A 26,180-nucleotide genomic window follows, 5' to 3' on the forward strand; every position below is an offset into this window, starting at 1 on the left:
TTCCTTCCCAAAGGGTAAATTACGTTATCTGTCACACGGCTGATGTGATTTCTGTTATGATCAATACAGAATGTCCCACGGGATCGGAGGAGCTTTCAGCTGTTGAGCCCTAATGCTCTAAGAAGGTGTCAACTGCTTGCCTGCTGTGACCATTAGTGGGGGATTTGCACTGTCACTCATGGAAGGAAGAGGAAAATCAAAGATTCTTTGTCTTGGTAGTTGACGGTTCCGGCCCTTTCTTTTGCGGAGAAATGATAGAGCCAGATAAACTAACTGAATCTGGGTCAGGGTGGAAGGCACGTGCAGGATTGGAGTCACATAAACGGGGACTTAGAAATGATACACGGCAGCTGCGAACAGCTTAGCACCCTCCAATGTGTTAACGTGACTTTCAATTTCTCACAGTCTCTCCTATTTCTCACAGGATGAATTCTGTTGTGGGGAAACCCCGTAATTTCACCTCCACCGTGTTGATTATTGGACTCTTCACCACAGGCTGAAATATTTCTCCCATTACTTACTCCAGTCTTGCTCAGTCTCTCTGATCCTGCCAGATCTATTAAGTTGATTTTCGAGTTAACGCATTTGACATCTGAGAAAACTCTGAAACGAGACTGAGGGGGAAAAGAACAGAAACGACTTCACAGGAGACAAAACTGAAATACAGTAAAAAACAGACATGTAAAGATCCTCAGCCATCTGAGTCCCGAGAAAATCTGCTGGAGCTCTTACCTCAATATAAATAGTAAAGATGCAATGGGATCTGGACGAGTTTTTATTCAGTGTGTGCTCTGCTATCACTCTGTTGGTCTCGCCCTGCAAATGAAATCAAAAAGGAAGGCAGTATTTTTAAACTGTGCTGGTAGAACAGAGGAAAATCAGAAATACAGGTGGTTAAACAGAGTGGTTCGATCCTCACTCTGCAGAGCCTGTGACACCGGTCGGTTGGTTAGAGCAGTCAGAGCAGGAGCTCACCGGCTTTGCCTCGTTTTCTTACTCAAAGGCCTCTCAAAGCATTTCACGGTGCGGTTGGTAAAGGTCGCTGTTTACTGTAATAATGCCTTTTACCGGAGACCACATTATCTCTATTTCCACTTCCACAGCTCAGCTCACAGATCTGTGGCTTTCTAAGGTACAGTCAGGCAAGCCTTGTTCAGAGGCAATACCTCCCTGGCTGTTTCAGTTTCTTGATGACTAGAAAACCGAAGAGTTCTCCAAGCTTTATATGCCATAGAAAACTCACACATATGCAATAGCCACGAATTTGTAATGCCTGCTTACAGGAAAAGAAAGCAACATTGAAAATTATGTCGCAACTGCTTGTCGGGAGTGCCAGTCTTTCGCAGAGCTGTGCTGCCAGGCTGGCAAGGCAGAGAAGGAAACGGAAGGGTCTACAGCATAGAAATGCACTTGTCAACAAGTTTCACAGCCGGCTGGTCTGTCTGGGTCTCAAAGGACAATGACCTTCGAGAGCTGGAAGGTCAGTAACTGGCTCCACACTAGGGAGGGTAAATCCAAGAGCAAGAATGAAGGTGAAGATCTCCAGGTAAATACCATCAACCCAACTCAACAGATGAATAAACAGAGTCACGGCATAGTGGGCCTCCTCCTCAAAGCCTTCTCTGTGAACCTGGAACCAGAGGCAGAACTCATCTAAGGACCTGAACAGATCCCCAGGCATCACTTGCACTTCTTGTGTCAACAGATCTCAACTTAAGCTGCATTATCATCATCCTTCTACTCTTTAAAAAGAAAATGGGAGCTCCTGCGAATCACAGGGGCTGGCTTAGGACGCCACAGCATCACTATTAAAAAGGCAAGTAAAAGATTTTAAGGACAGCAGATGGCTCCTGGTGAGAACACACTTCCTGCATACAAAACCAATTATTTATTCATGTTTTGCATGAAACTAAAGCACCCACAAATAAAAGAAAGATGCAAACATAAGTAAGCACAATCCCTTCGCAAAGCTAACCCATTGTGTGATCATCCCTGCTGTAAAATCTGGCTAATGGCACCTGTGCCGTGGCCATCCCAAACCATCTGCCAAAGACCTCACTGGTGAGACCCTTTTCTCGGAGCACTGACATCGCTAGGACAGGCAGGTGTGTTTTTCAGGAAGAAATTCCAGTGTAGGTCAGCTGGTGGGTCTAAAAGGATCCCAAATGCCGTACGCCTCGTATGAAGTCACTCACCGAAACCCTTGTGTGATAACCAAGGTAATGTAAACAAGTCATTTGGGCTGTCCGGGATCTCGGTCTGCTGAAGGGGCCGGTGACGAGGATGGTGAGATAAGCCTTTTGAATGAAGGCAGATTCTGTGGCTGCCTTCACTATTTTGATGCTGCCTGGAACCTCCAATGCTACTACGTTCCATGGTCTCACCCCAGCATATTTCCTCCATCGCTTTTCTTGCTCTGGCATACGCTAAAAACAGGGTTTCTCCATGGAGACCTTCCAGAATCCCCGTGCCAGAGACATTTTCATTGCGAGAACGTGACTTCAAAGAGCTACCAATTCTTCTACCCACAATAAAGAGAACAAAGAGGGTTGAACCTCCCTCCAGATGTCCTGACTACCCATCTCCTGCTTTACTGCCTCCTCCCTCAGCTAAGCCAATAAATACAATGACCAGATAAAGTATAATATTTGCTTTTCTTGCCTCAAAAAGGAGATTTAGTGCATCTTCCTCGTGGCTAACTGAATGTATAGATAAGCCCTTCACATAAACACCCTGCGGGCAATCCACCACGGCCATCTGCACGTCACTGGTCCCATTGCTTGTCATGGGGGACAGAAGGTCAAAGAGGGTCTCGTTGTAGATTTCCAGGTAGGATATTCGGACAGTGACGAACGGATCAACGGAACGCGCAGTTGCTTTGAAGACCTATACAAAGACAAAGAGTTTGTCAGTGGCGGTGACAGCTCACAAACAGAATTATTAGCTATTTATGGCTTTCCAGAGAAGCTATTTATAACTTTCTGAGCAGCTACACGTGCATCTGTGTGTCTGTAGCTGCACTGTGGCTGCCTGAGGGCTTACAGGGCGGAGTCCACGGTTTTAATATGATTTCTCAAAATGATCGTTTTGAAAACAGCACTTTGGAAGGCCTGCTTATGTTTGGGAAGCACTTTACGGGAGCTAGTAGAATTAAACGGGAACAACTTCTGCAGATGACAGTAAAGAGTAACTGCAGAATTCCTCCCGTCTCTGTTTCAGGATGCTGCGTTACGTCAGCCCCACACCGTGCGTGTCGCTTGTCTCTGCGGGAGCGGAGAGCATTCTGCAGAGCCGCTGCCTAAAGATAAGCAGACTTGCCCCCCTCAGAGCAGTGGGAAGCGTGTGCCTCTGGACAGGGACGCGCCTCTGCAGCAATGGGACTGACAAATCAGCATGTTTCAAGCCAACACCATCCCGATGCTCTGAAAGGTCACCATTATCAGTGCGCAAGGCCACGGTGTAGTAAAACAAAGGTACAAAGTAACTATGTTTTACAGGCTTCTTTATTTCTTTAATGAACATCACCTAGATAAAAGGGGGGGGAAAAAAGGACTGGTGGAGATAAAAACAGAAAACATATTCACCATGTTAAAACACTTCCGTGAGTATCAGCGATAGCTGATACAAGAGGTGCCTTTGTTATTCCTTCCAGCCTCTTTCCCGTTCAGATCCAGTACCTGCTGTATGGCTCGGGGTATGATTCCTCGATGCTTGTACTCGGCGGTTGCTCCCGTCATGGTGTAAGTTTTACCAGCCCCCGTTTGCCCATAGCACATTATCGTGCCTAGAAAAGATTCAAAAGCAAAAGAATAAACTCAGGAGGGAACCTCTGCATTTCTCAAACGGAACATCAGAAGGATCTCTCCCTCAGATCAAATCTCCACTTACTGTGAAAGTCATAAAAAATAGTAACAAATTACCATTATAGCCAATTAAAGCTTCGGACACCACTTTCTTGGCCACAGCTTCATAGGCCAGTTCCTGGGAGGAATTGTGAAGGACGCCATCCAGCCTAAAGGACCAGTCAGTCCGCCTGTTATTCACAACTCCTTTCTTGGCATCTTTTTTGATGTATATATCTATGCTCTGAAACCCAAAAAGAGGTGAAGACAACTTCAGTAGCCAGGAAGAGTTTCAGCAGTTATTGCCTGAAAAAAAACCCACCCACCGAAGGCCTGAAGGTGAGCAGAAAACGGGGCACAAGTATTGTTTTACTGTCCCGGATGGTATTTTCTCCTAACAGATATTCGAAAAAAAGGAACCATGGCTAAGCTCACCTGTTCACCATTCGGCGACGCGTCTGATTTTGTGTCCCAGGGAAATTATTAATTAAGCAGGAGAAGGTGAAGAGAGGAACAGGCGTAAGGGGGGACAGAAATAGACTGTACCACAGAGAGACCTCTTAGGTTGAAACCATGGTTACCGCTGGGAAGTCCTCAAGGGTCAGAGTCCCGGTCCTTTTGAGGACTTTCTCTAGTGACTGGGTGACAAGAAGTACGTTTTCCACAGTCACACTTGCTGATAAAAACCCACGAGCTGCTGCCGGCGCAGAGGAGAACAGCAAGTGGGAACACACGAATCAACGTGCACCAAAACGTTACACACGGCCTTAAGGAATGGAAGAATTCCACATTTCTGTGGGCAAAAAGTGAAATCAAATTCCAAACCTTTTGCGCTTGCAATCTCGTTTTCTCTACCTTGTTGCCTGGCCCAAACTTGATCATGTCCTGAGCAAAATCAGCTGTTGGCTTGACTCGCACAAATGTTTGGACTCTCCTTTCTACTGCATCCATTCTAACTAGAGAGGGAAAAAAAGGAAAACACAACAATGTTGTGTTCCCTAAAATGAAACGTAATGTTAATTGTCACGAAAAGACAAGCTACAGAGTAGTCAAGTTTAAAAATAAAGTGTTAACAAATGTACAGCTGCAGTTTCTATTCTTTATTAAAAGCAACTGTGGGCAAACTGATGCTGAAAATTCTTCCCAGCATTGTTTGGCTCAGAAAACTGAGCATGTAAAAAAAGAAGGGTCTCGGTGATCATGATTTCCTCTTGTGTATCGGGCACACAGTGTTTGACATCACAAGCTTTTCATCCCCTTAGCCTTGCAAAGCAAACTAATTGCAGGAATATGAGACAGATTTTCTTTTGTCTAGTGTTTTCTGTGCGCCAAGGCACACGCAGCCTCCTTTTTTGTAACAACAGTTCATCCAGCACTGTGTTTCCAGCTTCTGAGGCTTTAAGTAAGACGTGTTATAGGTGAAACCAAGCCTAAAGGAGCTTGACGGCACTGCAGAAGGGTGGGCAGTGAGCTGGAATGCTGACATTTCCAACGCTCCCAGCAGCAGTGACCTTGCTTACAGTCTGTACTGAATACGCATTTCCCATAACTCTGTAACCCCTTCTTCACACTGATACGCAAAAATATTTTTAAATTCCTAGTTAAACCTGATCTTAAAGTTTCCAGGAAAAAAAAAGTCCAGGTGAAATTCTTGTGTTGTTCTTCTGGTCAATGCAAACTCAGTAAGTGGCTGTCAATACCCAGCAAGGTTAAAGGATCTGCTGACTAAAATCCACTGGAGGAGGGCTTGAGGGATGCATCCAGCTGCTAAAGCCCCACTTGAGAAACACGGACTGACGATTTTAAATCCCATGAACATGTAGATCCTATGTTTTCTCTTGACTGTTTGCTACAGACAGTCTTTGCTCAACAGTTGGGTAATCACAGAATGGTTTGGGTTGGAAGGGACCTTTCGAGGCCATCCAGTCCAACTCCCCTGCAGTAAGCAGGGACATCTTCAACCAGATCAGGTGCTCAGAGCCCCGGCCAGCCTGGCCTTAAATATTTGCAGGGGTGAGGCATCTCCCACCCCTCTGGGCAACATGGGCCAGCGCCTCACCACCCTCAGAGTAAAGAATTTCTTCCTTATATCCAGTCTAAATCTCCCCTCCTTTAGTTTAACACCATCACCCCTTGTCCTGTCACAACAGGCCTTGCTAAAGAGGTCGCCCCCACCCTTCCTACAGCCCCCCTTTAAGCACTGGGAGGCCGCAATAAGGTCTCCCCGCAGCTTCTCTTCCCCAGGCTGAACAACCCCAGCTCTCCCAGCCCGGCCTCGCAGCAGAGGGGCTCCAGCCCTCGGAGCATTTCTGTGCCCCCTCTGGCCCCGCTCCAACAGCCCCGTGTCTGTCCCGTGCTGAGAATATCTAGTGACAATTTCTAATTTCAAACTAGATCTTTGGTGTCCCTTGTATATTCAGTATTTTTATTCACCTTATCTGCTGTGACTGCTCTAAAAAGAAACATAGATATGTGAGCTGAACCAAGACTTTCTTCATTTAAAAGAAGTCAGCATTTGATGACTACCTGGTAAAGGTACCGTGGGAGCCTTGTCCTCTTCCCAGACTACCGCGGCAATGCCAACACAATGCCCGCTGCAGAATCCACAACGGTGCTAGCTTACCGTGACCATAATCTCTTCAGTATCACAGAGAGTCTTCAAATAAATGATCTGTGGAAAAGCAAGGTGATAAGGAAGCGCACAGACGACACCTTAAGGACTGCCACTAAGTGACATGCACAGAAAGCTGCCGCAGTATTTGCTGGCAGTGCATGAGTAGAGGCAGGAGCAGCACAGGTACCAGTGAAATGGAGAGGAGACACAGAGTTTTCAAGTCACTGACCGGTGTGGAAATGCTGCTCATCTGGTTATCAGGTTCGTTAGAGACCACAAAACTCTGCTACGCACATGTAACCCAGTCCTGGAGGGGTATGTGCCTTATTTAGAATCATAGAATCATTTAGGTTGGAAAAGACCCTTAAGATCATCGAGTCCAAACATTAACCTGATTTCCGCAAAGCCGCAGCAAGAAGCATGGCAGGAAAAAGGAGCGAGGGAAAATTTTAAGCAAAAAACTCTTAATACAAATCAGAGAGAGACAGAACAAATTCAGAACGAGTGGAATTTTCCTCGCTGCGACAATGCCCATTGTTCGGTGTCAGCACAAAAGCCATTCCTCCTGGGAGCATTTACTAACATAAAAAGATGGGAAGGAAACAGGGGAACACCGCTCTGGCACGCTCCTAACCGACAGCACAGAGACCAAAAGCTCTCCAGCTCATTAGCAACACCCCAAGCATCCAACCAATCTGATTTTTAATTGGGTGGGTTTTTTTGTCTGCAGTGGAATTTTTGTTGACATACTACGAAGAAAAACTACATGTTTATTGGTCAGCTGACCACAAACGTTTCTGGCTGTTTCACCACTAAATCATCGTCCCTCAGCTCAAACAATAAATGTCGGAAGGACAAGAGCGAGGCTTGCTGTTACCTTCCCGCGTCATTCAGTGGCTGTAACGTAAGCCAAGCAAAGCAGATCACAAGCCACAACTCAGGCCATTGGTTTTGAATCTCTTGACGACAAGGTGCCAAACCCAAGTCCCTTGGTCCCCCCTCATGCAGCAGCTCAAGCCAGCAGGACTCTCCTGTTCCTTAATCTCAAGACTAACGGACTATTCATGCTCGGAATTAAAGGAAACGCAGTTACCTCTGCAATGGAGGCAGGCGCCAACGTGCCCAGACAAATATTAGTGTCAAACAGAATTTTAGATGGGGATTTTGGGGCTGATTGCCACAGAAGCGCGTACCCAGAGCACTGGAGTGTGGCTTTTGGTTCTGCTTGAGAGACCTGAGCTTATCCACCATGGATGGACAAAAGCTTGGGCCAAATCATAGACTCACAGAACAGAATTATAGAATGATTTTGGTTGGAAGGGACCTTCCAAGGCCATCCAGTCCAACCCCCTGCCATGAGCAGGGACATCTCCCACTAGATCAGGTGCTCAGAGCCCCGGCCAGCCTGGCCTTGAATGTTTCCAGGGATGGGGCATCTCCCACCTCTCTGGACAACCTGGGCCAGGGTTTCAACACCCTCAGCGTAAAGAATTTCTTCCTTATATCCAGCCTAAATCTCCCCTCTTTTAGTTTACAACCATGACCTCTCATCCTAAACAAGCAAGTTTGCAGATGACACCAAGCTGAGCGGGGCAGGTGACCCACCAGAAGGACGGGATGTCATCCAGAGAGACCTGGACATGCGGGAGAGGGGGCCTGGGAGAGCCTCCTGAGGTTCAGCAAGGCCAAGGGCAAGGTCCTGCCCCTGGGTCGGGGCAGCCCCCGGTACCAACACAGGCTGGGGGATGGGGGGATGGGGAGCAGCCCTGCGGAGAAGGACTTGGGGGGTGCTGGGGGGTGAAAAGCTGGACACGAGCCGGCCATGTGCGCTCGCAGCCCAGAGAGCCAGCCGTGCCCTGGGCTGCATCCCCAGCAGGGCGGGCAGCAGGGCGAGGGAGGGGGTCCTGCCCCTCTGCCCCGCTCTGTGAGACCCCCCTGCAGCGCCGCCTCCAGCTCGGGGCTTCTCAGCACGGGACAGACACGGGGCTGTTGGAGCGGGGCCAGAGGGGGCACAGAAATGCTCCGGGGGCTGGAGCCCCCCTGCTGCGAGGCCGGGCTGGGAGAGCTGGGGTTGTGCAGCCTGGGGGAGAGAAGCTGCGGGGAGACCTTATTGCGGCCTCCCAGTGCTTAAAGGGGGGCTGTGGGAAGGGTGGGGGCGACCTCTTTAGCAAGGCCTGTTGTGACCAAGGGGTCACAAGGCCAAGGGGTGATAGTTTTAAACTAAAAGAGGGGAGTTTCAGACTGGATATAAGGAAGAAATTCTTTACTCTGAGGGTGGTGAGGCGCTGGCCCATGTCGCCCAGAGGGGTGGGAGATGCCTCACCCCTGCAAATATTTAAGGCCAGGCTGGCCGGGGCTCTGAGCACCTGATCTGGTTGAAGATGTCCCTGCTCATGGCAGGGGGTTGGACTGGATGGGCTCTAAAGGTCCCTTCCAACTGAAACCATTCTCTTAATCTTCAATTCTAAACATGAGAGGCAAAATGGGGAGGCAAAGCTGCTTTGGGGAGGTGACCATGAGGCAGTCTCTAGAATTCAAACTCTGGTGATGCTTTGAGAGTTGAATCCTCCCAGTTTGACAGCACAACTTGTGCCTCAGCACCCTGGGCCATCTGCATGCCCAGGGCAAAATCTGCAGCTGGGCCACCTCCGCCCCAAGGAGAACAGGGGAGTAAACAGCCTCAGATTACCTGCTGCCTTCCCAGGAGAGCACAAACCAACCAGAGAGTGTAGGATGTGAGGCAGCTGGTGACACAGCTTCACCAATAACAGGGGCCTAGGAGAGATGACAGAAGAGATGGGATGAGGGCATGGGATGGCCGGGATAACAGGGAACACAGGGAATGCCTTCTCAGAGCGTGTCCAGAGAAGGGCAGCAGGGCTGGGGCAGGGTCTGGAGCACAAGTGTGCTGGGGGGCGGCTGGGGGAGCTGGGGGGGTTTAGCCTGGAGAAGAGGGGGCTGAGGGGAGCCCTTCTCGCCCTCTGCAGCTGCCTGAGAGGGGCTGGAGTGAGGGGGGGGCTGGTCTCTGCTCCCAAGTCACCAGGGACAGGGCGAGAGGGAACGGCCTTAGGCTGCACCAGGGGAGGTTTGGGTTGGGTGTGAGGGAAATGTCTTCCCTGCCAGAGGGGTTAGGGGTTGGCACAGGCTGCCCAGGGAGGTGGGGGAGTCACCGTCCCTGGGGGGTTCAAACACCGTGCAGACGTGGCACTTGGGGATGTGGTTTAGGAGGCCTGGGTGTGTTGGGTTGGGGGTTGGAGTTGGTGATCCCAAAAGTCTTTTCCAATGTTAGTGATTCTATGCCATGGACAGCCATGCCCACAGCCCCGCTTGCTGGGGACAAGTGTAAAGGAGGGTGATCTAAGAGGGGGCTGGGGTGGAGGGGGGCTGCAGGGACAGGGGAGGCATCATCCAAGTTTTAGCAGACCTTTGTGGGGTGGAGATGGTGGGGAGAAAAGGGCTGAGGAGGGAAACAACGTCTTGAGGAGGTGAGGCTGGTGGCATGGCGAGGGGGAGGTGGAGGCCTAGGAGACATCACCTGAGGTGGGGGGAACAAATACTGGGGAAGGACGGGACAGACCTTGGGGAGAGGGCCTGGGCCTGGAGGAGCGGGACCGGGCCTTGAGGAGGTGAGGCCTGGAGGAGAGGGACAAAGCCTGTGGGGCCGCTGCAGCCTGTGGGGCCGCTGCAGCCTGTGGGGCCAACAGCGCCGGGAGAGGCGGGTGACGAGTGGCCCCTGCGAAGAGGCAGCCCCCGGACCTCACCTACCTGCGCCCCCTCCTCAGCCGGTCTCCGGCGCGGGGAGGCCGCGGCTCTGTGTACGCCGTTGCCATGGCGTCCGCCACTTCCGGCCTTCCCCGGAAGCGGAGGGAGGCGGAAGTTGGGCGGGGGGAGGTGGAGGCTGCGCTACGGTGGCCGGGCGTGGACAAGGCGCGGGGGAGGCGAAGCCAGGCGGTGCGCGGCGGGAGCGGCTGGGAAGATGCTGGAGGCGGCGGCGGCGGAGCCGGAGCTGGACCCTGAGGACTTGGTGCATTTCTCGGTGGGCGATTTGCCCAGCCGGGGGTACGGCGTGATGGGCGAGATCCGGCGGCAGGGCAAACTCTGCGACGTGACCCTCAAGGTGCGGCCCGAGGCTGGGGGGGATGGGCTGAGGACCCCCCCGGTTCCTGAGGGGGAGGTCTGAGGGACCCCCGGTCCCTTTACCGGAGAGAAGGGGGCAGCTGGGGTCCCCTCGGGTCTGTCTGGTGGGGGCAGGAGGGCGAGCTGAGGGCTCCTTTGGCGGGGGGCAGGAGGGCGAGCTGAGGGCCCCTTGGGGGGGGCAGGAGAGGGAGCTGAGGGCCCCTTTGGTGGGGGGCAGGAGGGGGAGCTGAGGGCCCCTTTGGTGGGGGGCAGGAGGGGGAGCTGAGGGCCCCTTGGGGGGGGCAGGAGGGGGAGCTGAGGGCCCCTTTGGTGGGGGGCAGGAGGGGGAGCTGAGGGCCCCTTTGGTGGGGGGCAGGAGGGGGAGCTGAGGGCCCCTTGGGGGGGGCAGGAGGGGGAGCTGAGGGCCCCTTTGGTGGGGGGCAGGAGGGGGAGCTGAGGGCCCCTTTGGTGGGGGGCAGGAGGGGGAGCTGAGGGCCCCTTTGGTGGGGGCAGGAGGGCGAGCTGAGGGCCCCTTTGGTGGGGGGCAGGAGGGCGAGCTGAGGGTCCCCCTTTCCCATGGCTTTCTGCAGCGGAATAGGGCACTGCTGAGACCCACCGCAGCCCCTTGGTGGGGGTGTTGGGCCTCCCCAGCCCTGGGTGGGGGGCTCTGTGAGAGCCCTTTTGGGGGTGAGGGGGGTGCTGAACACCTCCAGCCCACGGCAGATGCTGGGACAAGCCGGTGACCCCCCAACGCTGCGCCTCACCCCGGGCACAGGGTGGGAGATGGAGTCCCTGTTTCTTGGGACCATCGTGGTTTTCCCAGCAGCCAGGCAGAGCAATGTGAGAATACATCTTGTTTTGGGAGGAAACAGGGTGCCCCGGACCCCCCCGCCATGTTTTGGTGGTGGTCCCGGTGCTGAATGGTGTTGGTGTGAGCTTATGGACCAACCTCTGCCCCAACCCATGGGAGAAGAGTCCTTTTCTATAGGAAACTTCTATGTTTTAAAAAATCGCTTTCTTATAACGAAGAAATAACCTGTAATCTTGGTAAATCCTCTGGATCGTGCTCCTGGCCCTCCAGGGGTGGGCTGTAAGGGCTTTGAGCGTGGCCCATGCTGGGCAGGAGATGCTGGCGTCCTTCGGACCAGGAGCTCATGGGCAGAGGAGTTTGTTGTGGGGTGGGTGCGACATGTAACTCCTAGGATTGGTTGAGTCATGCCAGAATTTACTCTCAAGTTTAATTAAACGTGAAGGTGTTTCCCAGCCTACTCATGCTAAAACCCTTCACCTGCCTCCTGCCGCCGAAGAAGGAGCCGGCGAGGGTTGTGCCCGTCGTGGAGATGGCAGGATGTGTGGTTCGGGTGCACCCCTGGGCTACGCGGGGCTGCCTTCTCCCCAGAGATCACCTGTTGGGAGGAGCGGCTGCTTTGCAGGCTGAAATGCTCATCGTGAAGAGCACAGCCGTGGGCTGATCCCCCTTGGAAGGGGTTGTACCTTTGAAGGCGCGATATTTGTGGCAGTCTGTGCCGTAACGTGGAGGAATTCTGTGACAAAACTCATTTGTGAATGAGGGCACCATTTTATTAGAATTAAACTTTGTGTTATTGAGGTGGTTTTGCGTTGCAGAAGATGATTCTCAGGTCCTGCGAGTCGCACGTCTCTGGAATCGCAGTGGAGAGCCAGCCGTGGGTCCCCTTCCTGGGTTTGGGCTGCTCTGTGTGGTCTGGAGGGAGGCGATAGCGACGAGGTACATAACCCCGGGCTTATCTCAGGTAAAGACCCAACCATTGTTCTGCAAAACTCTACTGAATAAGTTTTCCTGTAGATTTACCATAGCAAAGTCTTTTTTTTTTTTTTTTTTTTTTTTCAATCTTGCTTATCTTCCTTTGTATATCTTGGGTGGCAGAGTGGCAACACTCTTAAAGTCTTGAGGGCTGAGGGAGCTTTCCTGTCCAGCTGTCAGAATGCGCGCCCTGACGGTGCTTTATGGGTGAGGGCACAGTGCAGGTCCGCTTCCTTTTTCCTTTTATTATATTTTGTTCCAGAGACTGTTGCTGTCTGGGGAGGGTGCAGAGCCTTCCATCGCCACAAAGGTTTAAAATCTATTAAGATGTCTCTGTCATTCTTAAACTGAGTCTTAACTTCCTCCGCTGCCTAGTTAATTCTTTATTATACTAAAGAGCAGCCCCAGCAGCGACTGATACGTTTGGCAGAGGGCTGGCAGTGCGTTTCCGCGTTGGTTCAAACAGTCCAGCTTTCCCTCGTATGTGTGCTTCGTTCCTTTGATTCCTCTTGTACTGAGTCATGGCATCAAAATATCCCACCTCTTTGCCGCTTCTCCCTCTTGACAGCAGATTTCTCTGTGCTCGCCTGTCCCGTGGTGATTGAATTAATGCTGCCTGCTGAATCCGAGCCAAGCCTTTCCTCCCTGTTGTTCAGTACAGGGTGTCTTCTCTGGCTGCTGAACGTTTAAGAAGTAATTTTTCTTAGCTCGATTTTGGAGGTGGCTTCGAATCAGCCACCTTGATCACGGCTGACGCAAAGCGTGCTTTTCCCTGACCTTGCTCGGGAATGCTTCCCGCATGCGTTGGTGAAGCTGTAAATCCAGCGCGGTGCAGAAGGAGCCTGCCAAGTGAGTTGTCTAGCGGGGACGGCATTCGAATACTCCTTACCCAAAATGAAAGTAGGAAAAGCACTGAGAAGCATTTAAAGTCAATACCTGAAGGAGACCGTAGTGGGTCCCGGTGACTGTTGCCCCACTGGAGTGAGTTTGTTGCTGTTTTTTCACATGTAGTGCCTTTAAGTTGTCGCGTCTATAAAGGAAAAAAAGCTGCCAAACGCTGCTTTGGGCCAGGAACCGGATTCCTCCTGACGTGACCCGCGTTCGGGCTCGCGACTGAAACGGGAGCGAGCAGCGTTGTTGCAGCACGGTTCAGGTTTTTAGCAGCCTGTTTACAGATATCAGCGCTGGGTCAGTGGCTGGAAATGATTCTCCCAGCCTGCAGAAACATTTGCTGTTCCGACAGGCCTAAGATTGTGAGGAAGCTTTGGTGCTCCCGTTTGTTTGTTTTAATTATTCCCCTCGTAAAGCCAGGCGAGCATTCATTCAGTAAACAGGAGGGGCAGAATTTGCTCTCCTTTCTCAGAAACCGTCTTGCCGCAGTCCTGCTCTGCAGGAGATGGTGCTGCCTCAGCAGCGTACGGCAGCTGGGTTTAGATGCGATTAAAAGCAAGAAGTGCTGATTTGACTGGCTCCCTTGGAGCTCCGATTATTCAAACTCGGCTTAGGGAAATGGTCACCGCTTCTCGTGATTGCCCATGTGAAAACAAAGTTTCACGGGGCGGTAAGTGAGCTGCGCGTCTTTCCAGCGGCTTAGGATGCGTTCTTCGAGAGCCAAAGCTCCTTTCCGGCACGGATGGTTGGGGTTGTGGATTTGAAAAGTCCTTTTCTATTCCTGTCTCTTAAATAGCTGCAGGTCAGAGCTCCTCTTGAAGATGTTCCATCGCAGGCACCTGTCCTTTCAGTCTCCTTTTGGAGACTCTTGGAAGTATTTATTTAAAGAATAATTTTAGGATGGTTTGGTAGAAACACATGTGAATAAGCTGGAGGGAGGAGGGGAGGCAAGGAGGCACACCTTATTCTGTGGTTAGTTCATTTTCCTTTGGTGAAAGTAGGATTTTTGCTGACTAAAGCCAAGTCTCAGCCACTGTTCCCTTCTCTCAGGATTGCAAGGTTGGGCCTCAGTGTGGCCTTGTCTGGTTTAAAAAAATAAAAAACCAGCCAAACTGTTTGCCAGTTTAACCCGACCACAGTGATATTATGGAAAAATCTTCCAGGCGAGGCTTGTGCTTCTCTCCTTTTCCCATGTTGGTGGTGTTGGCAAAGCTGATGGTGGGTCCGTCTGTGTCGGGGAAACGCCAAGCCTGGAGCGATCGTCAGGTGTGCAGAAAGGAAGCTTCTTGACTGTTTTTTTTTTTTTTTAGTTTGGGGGGTTTTGAGGCTTTTAGCTACAAATACGGACACGTTAAGCATTTTGAAGACTGGTAGGCTTATTTCAAATCTAGCTTTCACCTTTGGACTGTACATTTTGAGGTGTGATCGTAGACCCACGGAGGAGCAGCCATTCCCCACGCACCTCACCTTAACCAGCACCTGGGGCCAAACTGGGGTTTCCAGCGATGGACCAGGGTTTGAATTGTCTGGATTTCTCAGGCTTCAAACGGGCTGTGAGTGGCAAAGTCTATATATGTGCTAGGGATAGCTTCAAATTTAATGTGCTTAGCATCTCTGGCCGTGGAACAGAACCCGCTGCAGCGAGGTCTCCTCTGGGTGCCACCTCCTATGGGTCAGGTGTTATCACAGTTACTGACAGCTGGCGTTTTTGGATGAAATCAGTGAGGTTTGATTTCTGTGTTGTCCACCTGCTTTTTTTGCCCCAGAAGCTGGATATAAAGCATTTTCTTTCAGGGTGTCTTCATGTTAGGGGACTTCTGGGCTGTTTTCTGGCTGCCTTACTGTTCGCAGTGCTGTCGTGCTCCTGTCCAGGCACTATTCTGCTTCTCCCTGGAGCTCTTTCCTCCCCAGAGCATTTCACCTTCTGCCTGAACATGGCCTAGGAGTCTTCAGTTACTTCTACAGTCAGCACTGCCATTGATTTTACCTTATTGGTAGAAATTAGTTAGCTTCTTATAAGCTCACTGGGTAAGAAAAGCTCTGTGTTAAAGGTTTGGGCCCTCGTTGCTTTGGTTTCCTGTACGCAGTGACGTGGCAAAACCTTTCCCAATTACTTTAGTGTGCATTTGTAGCCTTCTTATTTTTTTTCTCTGTGTGTGTGTGTTCTCAAAGCATTTTAAAGCTCACAAGTAACCGCTGCAAAAGTGTGAAGAATCTCAGTTTACTGACAAATGCAGGTATTTGGGGGCGTAAGTCCCTGATCTGGAGATTCTGATCTGCTTTTTAAGAGCAGAAATTAAGCTACTTGGTATTTGTGTTCTTCCTGAGCATTGTTTTTTGAAGACAAATATCCTCTCGAGGTGAAAGCTGCTGGGTAGCTTTGTTTTCTGGAGTTTGCGTCTCTGCTTTAGGCCAAGGTACAAGTGCTCTCTGGGGACACATCAGCAGCTTGCTGGAAGCCCGTGGACTGCACCACTCCATAAAACAGGGAAGCAATACTTGTCGTATTTCTTCATTGATAAATTTGGGGGGAACAAAGGTCTTCACAGCTCCTGCTTGCTCAGGTCAGAGCCGTCAGAGAACTGAGGGCCAGGCTGGCACCCTTGGGACACTGTCAAAAGAGGGGAGGTTTGTGCCTTTCTGAATGCTCAAAGAGCGAAGTTAATGCGAGCTGCTCTTATTGTTGCTGCTTTTGAATTGCACAGATGCCATATTTCAGTGACCAACTCCAAGACTAATTAGAAAAGTCTCTTAAAAAATAATGCAAGCCTGGCAAGTTAGAGTAATTCCAAGCTGGAATTTTGGAGAGGTTGTTTCATGTACAACCCAAATCAGACCGACAGGTGATAGCCCTGTTGGCTTTTCTCCCCTTCTCACCCCAATTTTCTCAAAGCAGGCTGTTAACTCGAAACCCTCCGCGCTCGAGCAGATGCACCCGGGAGAGCTGCTGCTGCCAAGCGGAGGTGGAGGAGCCTCCCTTTGTCCCGACGTGGCAGATAAGTGGAATTCCAGACAGCTTAGGCTGCGTGAGTAATTTCGGCAGGCTCCTGGAAAACCCGGCTCCTGGCTGCTCTGCAGATGTTTGAGCACGTTTGTGAGATCCTTAAGGAAAATGAGCCTGGTAGGAGGGAGAATATCTTTTTATTTGAGGAGCTGATAGATTTTAAAAGCAGATAATCTGCTACGCACGTGAAATCTTCAGGTCAAGGATCTTATTTAAACCTTGTCATACAGCTGTAACGAGCTACTTTGGATTACATTTGGACTTGTTTTTTCACCCGAGGTCTCAGCTAGCGTGGATGCTGTTCCTCTTATATAAAAGACAAGTATTTTTAGTGCTTTATGAAGATGTTAAACCTGAAGCGTTAGCAGAAACCACACATTTCTGCACTAAGCTTTTGACTCGGCCTCTCTGCGCATAGCAACAAGGCTTAATGTCTGACTTCCAAACCCACTTGCACCAGTTTTTATTTGCTTTCCTTAAAGCAAAACTTTCCCTACAGTTTCAGCTGGGCTTTTTGGTGACCTGGGTATTTAACCTGGTGTTTGGCAGGGCCGCTGGCGGGTGCTTCTTGCCCACTGAGGAGCAGGATGCTGTGGGGTGAGTTAAGAGCAGAGGCTGCATGTTCTCTGTGTTGCTGTAAGGGTTATAGGGGTGTAGGAGAGATCTGGGGTTCCTGTTGTGAAGAAGCTGGGGGAATGTGGCAGGGAACCAGGGTGCGTGTGGCTGGAGGGCCCGTGAGGGTCCCTCAGCTGTTGAGTTACCCTCAACGTTGGTTTTGCTGGTCCTTCAGGAGCGTGAAGGAGGGCAAGTAAGCTCTGCATTGCAGCCAGGTTCAAATTAATTAGTTACCATTATATCAGCAGGACTCTAATTAGTCTAGACCAGAAGGATGTATGACTTAACGTGATCAATCTCTCGGTTTTACACATGCCAAGTGTGATCCAAACTCTTTCCCATCTCATACAGCTACTGTTTGGGTGGGAAGGAAGGGTATTTATCCAAATCTCTGAATTTTGATAGATCTCTTAAATTTTCCTATTCTATTACCTTCTGCCCAGCAACACATTGCTACAATGGCTTGGACGCTAGCTTAATTTCTCCTGTGGCCTCTCTGTGACTTGAATGCCGTTGTCACGTAAGGAAAAATGTATTTTTTTTTGAGATCTTTGAGTTCTTTTTAAGAACTCAAGAGACTTCACAGCTATGCATCGTAATGATGTTGTGAGAACAATAGATGCCTTTATTACACTGACACCATTTTCCTATGGAGAAAGCTTCATTGTACCCTGGAACTTGTTAACATTTAGTGGACGTGGGAGTGCAAGGGAGAGCTTTTTATGACCCTGCTAGAGAATGCGTTGGAAGGGAATTCTGTAACATTTGTGGTCAGAAGGGATGCTTTGCAAGCAGTGGTTCTGCTCTTGATTCTGGTAAACAGTATCTTTTGCCTTGAGAGAAAGGCACCTAAAATTATGTCGTGTAAAACAGCACGTCCTTGCATAAAGGTGGGAATCTTCTGAACGGTAAGCTGTTCTGCTGAGGCTCTGAAAGGGATGACAGTCCTGCCTGAAGGACTTATCCTCAAGCCTCTTCCCAGTGAGCTTGGTGATCTGGAGCTGCTGGGGTATTTCTCTTTTTGGGGCTGGTGTAAACAACTGATTCTGGCTTAGTGACGTGGATGTGATTAAGTTTGTGGTGATTTCATTTGCGCCTGGAGACAGTCCTGAACTCCAGGCTCAGAAAGTGGAAGATAAAGGCGCTGATCTGTGTGTAACTCAACAGGAGCTCCTGACTTCTCTAACATTGCAGGTATGGCCCTGAGACAGCCTGCTCTTGCAAATGAGAGCTTCCACCTTCAGCTGAAACCAAAATCCCCAACCGAGACCCTGGTTTAGACACATGTCCCGTGATGACGCAGAGCCAGGGAAGCCACCTGCCGAGTGACAGCCCAGCTCACGGAGGTTCCTCGGCAGTTTGCCCCATGACGTTAGGTAGGCAATAAAACCCCGCTGTCGGGAAGGAGCTGCTGCTGTCAGGGACACCAGTTCCCTGGGTTGGCAGCGTCCTGCCCTTTGGATGCCTCCGTCCTGGGGCGTATGCAGCAGTATATAAATATAAAATAAAAGGGAAAAAATAATTTGAGACAACTTTTGACTACGGATGGAAAAGGCAGCTAGCTCCAAAGGCTGTGTGGCTGAGCTGCTCTGTAAGATCAAAACAGGAACCGAGCAGCCCGTCCCTGCCGGCCGCACTTAGTGAGGACAAAAATGGGGTTTTTCTCAACTGGACAAAGCTTTTTCTATATATATATTTTTTTAATGTTCTGCTGGTGCTTCTGGAATTAGTGGGCAGGGCTGTGATGGATTTTGAGCAAGAGGAAACCTGTCAGTGGTAGGGTGGAATGATATCAAGAAGAGCGTGAGCTCTTTTTCGCTTGCTTGGTAGACTTAAATGACTGTAGCGTGACTCCGTCAGCGTAGGAAAGCATATTTATATGGTCAAAAGAAAGGGAGATCATTTGGCTCTGGAGATAAGGAGCACTTTTTGAATCAGAAGGTGCAAGGATAAATTGACAGGACATGCACTGTACGCTCATCCTCAGAAGTATTTTTCATCTTCTACAGGAAAAACAGGTACTGTCGTTCGCCTCCAGCAAGAAATTTAGTTATTCCTTCAGGACTTGCCATTAAGTGCTGATGGTATGAACATAATGATAGCTTCTAGACCAGAGATCACAATTTATAAATCTCCCTGAGGGCCCTCTATCATTACAGGAGCAAGTTTAAAAAAAAATAAAAAAGGAATCACCGTTTTTTTTCTTGTCCAGTACCAGGCAATAGTTTCTGTTCAGCTGGTGGCGATCACAGCATGGATCAGCTTTTTGCTGATGCAGCTCTGTGGATCTCGCTGCTGGCAGGGGCCAGTCCCAGTCCTCCCACTCCCCCAGCTACGACAGCAGAAAATTATTCCCTTTTTTGTACAGTTTATTTCTGTTGTATTTCCCTGAACGGTGAGGTCAGGCGAGTGCTAATACCAGTGCAAGGGAAGAGCTTGTGAACTATGTGGCTTCAGCTGTGCCATCCTAGATAGGGACCCTGTGCCTATCCCCTAGATGGGGACCAAGCGGGGCAGGAGGTCAAGCCCTGAGTGGGGAGCTGAGGCTTCTCCCAGCAGGTAGCCAAAACCAACTCTGGTTAGTTCAAACCCTGCCCTGCCTGTGCAGGGTCATCCACGGTGGAGTTAATCTGTTAAATGGAGTGAAACCCTTTCCTTAATGTAATGGTGAGCACCCCACCGGGGGCACAGTCCTGCCCCTTGGATCTGCCAAGTGGCTCAGGGCTGGAAGGGTGGTGCTGCCCAGACAGAATCCCAGACTGGTGGGGGCTGGAGGGGACCCTCTGGAGCTCACCCCGTCCCACCCCTGCTGGAGCAGGCACCCCCAGAGCAGGGGCACAGGGCCGCGTCCAGGCGGGGGGTGAATGTCTCCAGGGAAGGGACCCCACAGCCTCTCTGGGCAGCCTGTGCCCCTGCTCTGGCACCCGCACAGGGAAGGGGTTTGTCCTCATGTTCAGGGGGAACTTCCCGTGTTCCAGCTTGTGCCCGTGGCCCCTTGGCCTGGCGTTGGGCACCACTGAAAACAGCCCGGCCCCATCCCCCTGACACCCACCCTTCAGGTATTTATAGGCACTGATGAGATCCCCCCTCAGCCTTCTCTTCTCCAGGCTGAACAAGCCCAGGTCTCTCAGCCTTTCCTCCCCAGGGAGATGCTCCAGCCCCTGATCCCCTTGGCAGCTCTCCCCTGGCCTTGCTCCAGCAGCTCCCTGTCCTTCTGGAACTGGGGGCCCAGAACTGGCCGCAGCCCCCCAGGTGTGGCCTCACTGGGGCAGAGCAGAGGGGGAGGAGAACCTCCCTCGCCCTGCTGGCCACACGCCTTTCCATGCCCCCCAGGGCACCGGTGGCCCCCTTGGCCCCAAGGGCCCGGTGCTGGCTCAGGGTCACCTCGCTGCCCCCCAGCACCCCCAGGGCCTTCTCAGCAGAGCCGCTCTCCAGCAGGTCCCCCCCAGCCTGTGCTGGTGCGGGGGGCTGTTCCTCCCCAGGGGCAGGACCCTGCACTGGCTCTGGTTGAACTCCACGAGGCTCTCCTGGGCCCAGCTCTCCAGCCTGCCCAGCGCTCGCTGGATGGCAGCACGGCCTGCCGGCGCATCGGCCGCTCCTCCCGCCTCGGTATCGCCAGCCAACTTGCTGCGGGGACGCTCTGTCCCGGCATCCAGGTCATTGATGAAGGTGTTGACCAGGGCTGGACCCAGCCCAGACCCCTGGGGAGCACCGCTAGTTACGGGCCTCCAGCCAGACCCTGCCCCGTTGATCACAACCCTCTGGGCTCTGTTGCTGAGCCAGGTCTCTGTCCACCTCACTGTCCTCTCACCCAGCCCACACTTCCTTAGCTCGCCTGTGAGGGTGTTATGGGAGACAGTGTCGAATGCCTTACTGAAGTCAAGATAAACAACATCTGCTCAGACACAAGGTATTTCATCCCTGTGATGACACAGCTCTCGTTAGCCCGTCAGGAATCTTGCTGAGTGACTACGAATGATTGCTTTTGCAGTAACCAGGCATATTATTTATAATAAGGTCATTTGGTGGCAGCCCATCATGGGTCAGGGTCATTGCGATGCACCCCTGAAGCATGATGGAAAGCTTCAGCTCTGGGCAGGCTCTTGGACAGTGCTAAAATCTGTTGTGTTTGGACTTTGAGCATAAAACCCCTCTTGTGTTTTGATTCCTTTCTGCCTTTCCTAGGGAGAAATGCAGGCAGTGGAGAAGCAGTTTAATATATGCATCCATCAGAGAGACCAAGGTGAAAAATTAAGGCTTTTGCTGCGAGGAGGCAGAGGTCTGGGGCTGCAGCGCTGAACTCCTCGGAACAAAAAGGGCAGGCGGTTGCAGGCAGTATTTGTCTGGTTCAGCGGTGACGTTACCGATGCACGGTCCTTCGCGGCCGCCCAGAGGGTGACAGCACGATGGCACGCGGAGAAATGCGGCACTGGCAAAGGATGCAGGAAGCGCTGAGTGACCTTGAGCGTGGGGGAGAGGGACGCGGGAGCAGCGCTGGTGAGCTGCTCAAGGGCTGGGAAATCCCAAGGGCGCAGCGGGCTGGAGTGACGGACTGAAATGGGTGAATTTAACCACGGCTTAGGTGGCTGTCCGACACACGGGTCCGCTTTAAAACAAAAATCTATCTTAGAAACAATTCCAAGCTGGTGTTGCTTTTGTCCTTCACAGTTATTTTCTGAAATGAGGGCTTTTTCCCCCGTTGTTGGGCAACGCCGTAGGCTTGTTTCGGGTAAATATTACCTTGCTGTTGAACTCGGTTTTAGCTTTAGTCGCAAGGTTAGCGATGGTTATACCTAGAGGATCGCTGTGTGCATGTGAAGCAGGTGGACTGTTTCAATAGGTGCCCATTCGGTTTGAATGCTACTTTTTGTTTTTAAAAAGGCGAAATGACCTTTGAATACCTGTGATTTTTGGCAAATTGTACTTGGGTGGAAATGAAATTCAACTAAAGTGTGTTTTCTTGCACGCTTGGCCACGTTCTGCACTGCCTGGATGGGAACGCTCATCCAAACACGTCTTGTAATTAAGAGCTATATTAAACCAAAGTAAGTGTTGCAGTTGGACCGACTTCCTTTCAGGCACCGTGATGTCTTTTAAAATTTTAGAGATATGAGGCCTTATTCTTTCACCTTGTTTCAAGCCGGAGAAATATTGAAAGGGAAAATGGAGCTTTCCTGTGTTTTGGGATGTTTGAGACACCCAGGAAGGGGTTTCCCTGCAGAAGCTGCATGCTCCAGGCCGGCTCCTGGTCAGTGACTCCCCGCGCTGCATGCTCTGCCCTTTTAGTTGAAAATATTTTCAGCAAAAGAAAAAATTTTAAAGCAGAAATGCATCTCGCCTGAAAGAAAATAGCCTGGAGTTTTTAATCAGCCCTTTGCCCTTGACCAAGGAACAAACCTCTCTTTAGCTGCAGGCTTCATCTGTGGGCATGTGTCTGTTGCTTTAGCGGTGGTGTCGGTCCCCCAGCTCCGAAATGGTGCTGGTGATGCTTAGACCTTACTCTGCACGTGGCGCTGAGGAGCTGGGGAAGTAACAAAGACAGGCTGGGTCCTGCTGCCGAGCTACCGGAGACGTCCTGCAGCTTCTGCCAGGTCTGCGCGAGCGTCCCAGGCCAGCGGGCGTTGTGTGCGATGCACGAGAGAACAGCGTTGAGGTGGGGAAATAATGAGACCCATCGTGTTGGTTTCACCGGTGTTTGTTCCTCATCGGGCTGGGCCAGGGGTGCTGCAGGCGCGGCTGGTGGAGTGGCTTCATCCACGGGGTAGGAATGGGCCAGGAAGCGCCGGAGCGTGCGGAGCTTGCCGAGCAGGTCTGGTATTCCTGAGCCTCGGGACTGGAGCGTGGACAGGCTGAGCAGCGAGTTAGTCATCGCGGTCAACCAGGTTGTGGCTGGTCGTACATAAACCTTCCACCAGTGAGAAGTGCCAAACGAAGAGCTCCAGCACCCAAATCTCCTTCTTTATCTATCTTTACCTCTTGGCTTCCCTCACGAGCAGCGCCTCGGTCGTTCGCTTACACGGAGAGACAAACAGAAGCCAAGTTGTTGGTGTGCACGTGTGCTCGACTTGGCGGTTAGCCACGCGGAGCGAGGAAGTGGAAACCTCACAGCCGTGGACACAGTGAGGTTTTTGTCAGCTTTCAGGGGTGCGCAGGTTCTTGAATCGCTTCCTTCCTCTTATGGGCTTTTCTCATTAAACCCGGTGTTATTTATATGTATTTTTAAACCCGTTGCGTTAGAGAGGCCAGGCCAGGGTTTGTACTCGCAAGAGACTGTGTCAGATCAGGGTGGGGAACCCTGCGCTGCAAGGGTTTGTTGCTCAGACAGGGCTGGGGCTTGTGGCCTTGAGCTCAGTCCCCCCTTTGACGGTGGGCTCCTTTGCAAGTCCTCACGGTCTCGACTCCTTTTGCCAGAGATTCCCCGTCCCCCTGCGTGTGCACGAGGAAGCTGGTGATGGTTTTGCACGTTGAGGGAGCGCATACTTTGGTCCAGCACTTGCTGCTGTAGCACCGGTGGAGCTGTTTTTAACTTCCGTGCGCACCCTTACCAGCTCGCCGGTATAAAATATCCATCCCCTCGCCTTCCTGACCTTATTCTTTTCCACTTCTTCCCTCTCTTTCCTGGAACATCTTCTTAGCCCTTGGCTGCCAAGCAAGCCCGCTTCGTCCTGCCTCTTTTTCCACTGAGGTCTGGCTCCTGCTCAGCTGCCTCAGGAGCTTGTCTCCTGCTCGATGCTGGCACGGGAGGTGGAGGTGAAGCACCAGATAAGCTAGCGGCTGAGTCCGCAGAGAAGGGAACAGAGCAGCAGAGTGTTTGCTGGTGTTTGTAGCACAGCTCTTTCAAGTCTGGGGGCCTTTGAGATGTCTTCCGTGTGGGTTTGAGTTCGTGGAAGAGATTGTTACTGGGTTTTACCCATCTTGAGCGAACGAGTCACCGGCTGTGTGAGTTTTTTATCCCGTGAGCTGTAACAGTCCATACCATTTCACTTGCTGCTTTTGCTCTGGGCACTGGGAACTCTGCAAAATCCAGGACAGCGGGGTTTGTGCAGGGCAATCCAGGCACAGTGGACCGCATGGGCCGGGGTTCAGGCGCACCTAAGCTGACCGGGACGGAGGCAAAGCTCTCCAAAAGCAGCCCTGCCACCGCCAGGCTGGAGCAAGTCCTGGAAGCCGTTGGGATGTTTGCGGCACTATTTTAAACCAGGAAGCTCGGGCAGAGGAGACTTGCCCCTGTGCCCGAGACACGCAGCGCTGTGGGCTGGCCGCACGCTGAATGCTGGCGCGCCCCAGTCGTCGCGCAGGCAGGCACGCAGAGCGAGCGGCTCGGTGGTCAAGCTGGTTTTAAAAAAAAAACCCAAAAAGTCTTGTAAAAACATTTGTGGCGGTTGAGTCTGCTTTTGTTTTAAAAAGGAAAATAAAAAATCCCACCGCTTGCTTTTGCATCTTGCATAGCGCCCAATTCCTCTCTGGGTTTCCTTTATTTTAATGTGTCAGGAATTTTGCTTTCTAAATTCCCAGCAAGTCATATTTACCAGGTGTGAGAGCTCTGGGCCTAGAGGGAGAGGCAAGGCCCTGTTGGGAACCATGAAAACCCTGAATGTGAACGACATTTTTGTTAATAAACTGCCTAGAGATCAAAGGGCGACGAAGCTTTTTGTAGAGAAGCGCAGAGGAGAAGAGGGGGGCTTCTTGGATGACCTCGAGAGTAGAGGACCTGCTGTGCCAGCTTGTGTGTCCCAGGAAAACAAAGCTCAAAAGCGAAAATATTGGTTAGGTGAGGGAAAACAGCAGTTCTGCACAAGCTCAGGTGGGCATAGGCTGGTATGAGTCAGGTTAGCCTGGAAATTAGGCGGGGGGGGGATATCACTGACTCAACAGAGAAGTAACCAAAGACCTGCATAAATCTGAGGATAAAACATTGTACAGTGTCCGCAGGAGCGAGAACTGGAATCAGAGTTGAAGAAGCCCCTTCCAAGCCTTGCTCTGTATCTCTCAGGAAGGTTCTTTAGAGGATATAAATGTGAGCAGGTATGGGAGAGCTGGTGAAAGTGAACCTGCAGAGGTTTAAAGATGAGCCCGTGAGCCTCTGGGTTACAGTGAAGGTGACTGGCTCTGAGCGTAAGCTGAAGGTACGGGATGGCTGGCCGAGAAGAAAAGCGTGTGGGATTTAACCTGTAAGCGCAGCATCGGTTCAGAGGAATTGCTAAGGAAGAGGAAATGGGCGTCCGCATCGCCCAGCTTTCAGTTCTACAGAATAACTGTGGTCCAGGACTCGTGTTGAGCCTTTGCGGCTGTGCTCGGGGTGCCCCGGGATCAGACGGGTGATGTGGGATCGGTGATTGCCAGCTGTCAGGGGCAAGCAGGGCTGCGGGGGAGCATTTTCTGCCCCAAGCAGGTGGGGGAAGCAGATCTGGGTTTGAAACCTGTGCGTGCCATTGAACACTGAGCTGATTTGCGTAAACTTGGCTCTGCGGTCCTGGCCATTCTCTGTGAGCAATCTGGTGACAACCCGCTCTTGGGCTGTAATACTACTTTGTCTTTGCCCGGTTGACCACTCATGGCGGCTTATGAGGCTGGAAAACTGGATTCCAAAGTCTGAATTTAAGGGTTGGGCTGCTGCCCTGTTTGCAAATGGGAATTGTCCAACTTCCAGCCCTTGGTTACTGCTGGGCTGGCGGAGCTATGCTACAGCGAGTCACCTCGACCGTGTGGCCGGTGGTGGATGGTGCTGATCACCCCTCCTTCCCTTTTTCTTTCCTTTTAGGTAGGGGACCATAAATTCAGCGCTCACCGGATCGTGCTGGCAGCTTCTATCCCCTACTTCCATGCCATGTTCACCAACGACATGATGGAGTGCAAGCAGGATGAGATTGTCATGCAGGGGATGGATCCCAGGTAACGTCCCAAGGCACGCGAGCGAGGCCATCCAGAGGGGACCGTGAGCGCTCTGCGGGCCTCGGCGTTGTGCGTGCAAGGCTTGAAAGCCAACCCTCTGCGTGAATGGTGCTAGAAAATACTTTTCTGTTAGTAGGGTCCCACGCCAGCTTGAATTCAGTGGATTTTCTGCCCTTTCTCCCCCTTTTTTAGTGCACTTGAGGCTCTGATCAACTTTGCCTACAATGGTCACCTGGCAATAGATCAGCAGAACGTCCAGTCTCTGCTGATGGGGGCAAGTTTCCTTCAGCTGCAGAACATCAAAGACGCTTGCTGCACTTTCCTCAGAGAGAGGTAAGGGCTCGTCTTTGGGCTGTGCTTATGGCTCACTGACAGCAGCAAGGTTTTAAGTCATCTGTGTCCCCGCTTGGGAATAAGCGGGGT

At 51.4% G+C, this 26,180-nt stretch overlaps 2 protein-coding genes across 8 annotated transcripts in view; one reads left to right on the forward strand and one right to left on the reverse strand.

The window, feature by feature from the left end:
- Positions 1-10,322, reverse strand: part of KIF9 (kinesin family member 9) — a 32,508-nt gene extending 22,186 nt beyond the window's left edge. For 2 of the 7 annotated variants that reach the window (XR_012658785.1, XM_075082005.1), the window contains exons 1-9: positions 10,222-10,322; positions 9,146-9,231; positions 6,369-6,513; positions 4,668-4,798; positions 3,921-4,086; positions 3,678-3,784; positions 2,662-2,886; positions 733-816; positions 522-614 (exon numbers count right to left, since the gene is read on the reverse strand). Coding sequence is in view for 6 of the 7 variants with exons in the window: in XM_075082005.1 (XP_074938106.1) it covers positions 522-614; positions 733-816; positions 2,662-2,886; positions 3,678-3,784; positions 3,921-4,086; positions 4,668-4,793 (801 nt within the window). In the remaining variant the exon portion in view is untranslated. Of the gene's footprint in view, positions 1-521; positions 615-732; positions 817-2,661; positions 2,887-3,584; positions 3,785-3,920; positions 4,087-4,667; positions 4,799-6,368; positions 6,514-9,145; positions 9,232-10,221 lie in introns of those variants that run through there. The other 5 variants (XM_075082008.1, XM_075082006.1, XM_075082007.1 and 2 more) reach the window with 4 other exon arrangements.
- Positions 10,323-10,349: 27 nt separating this feature from the next.
- KLHL18 (kelch like family member 18) overlaps positions 10,350-26,180 on the forward strand; it is a 31,412-nt gene continuing 15,581 nt past the window's right edge. The window contains exons 1-3 of the mRNA XM_075082012.1: positions 10,350-10,573; positions 25,627-25,757; positions 25,950-26,090. Of these exons, the coding sequence (XP_074938113.1) occupies positions 10,433-10,573; positions 25,627-25,757; positions 25,950-26,090 (413 nt within the window). The 5' untranslated portion in view covers positions 10,350-10,432. The remainder of the gene's footprint in view (positions 10,574-25,626; positions 25,758-25,949; positions 26,091-26,180) is intronic.

Source organism: Phalacrocorax aristotelis, chromosome 2 (assembly GCF_949628215.1).
Source record: "Phalacrocorax aristotelis chromosome 2, bGulAri2.1, whole genome shotgun sequence".
In the NCBI taxonomy this organism is placed as follows: domain Eukaryota; kingdom Metazoa; phylum Chordata; class Aves; order Suliformes; family Phalacrocoracidae; genus Phalacrocorax; species Phalacrocorax aristotelis.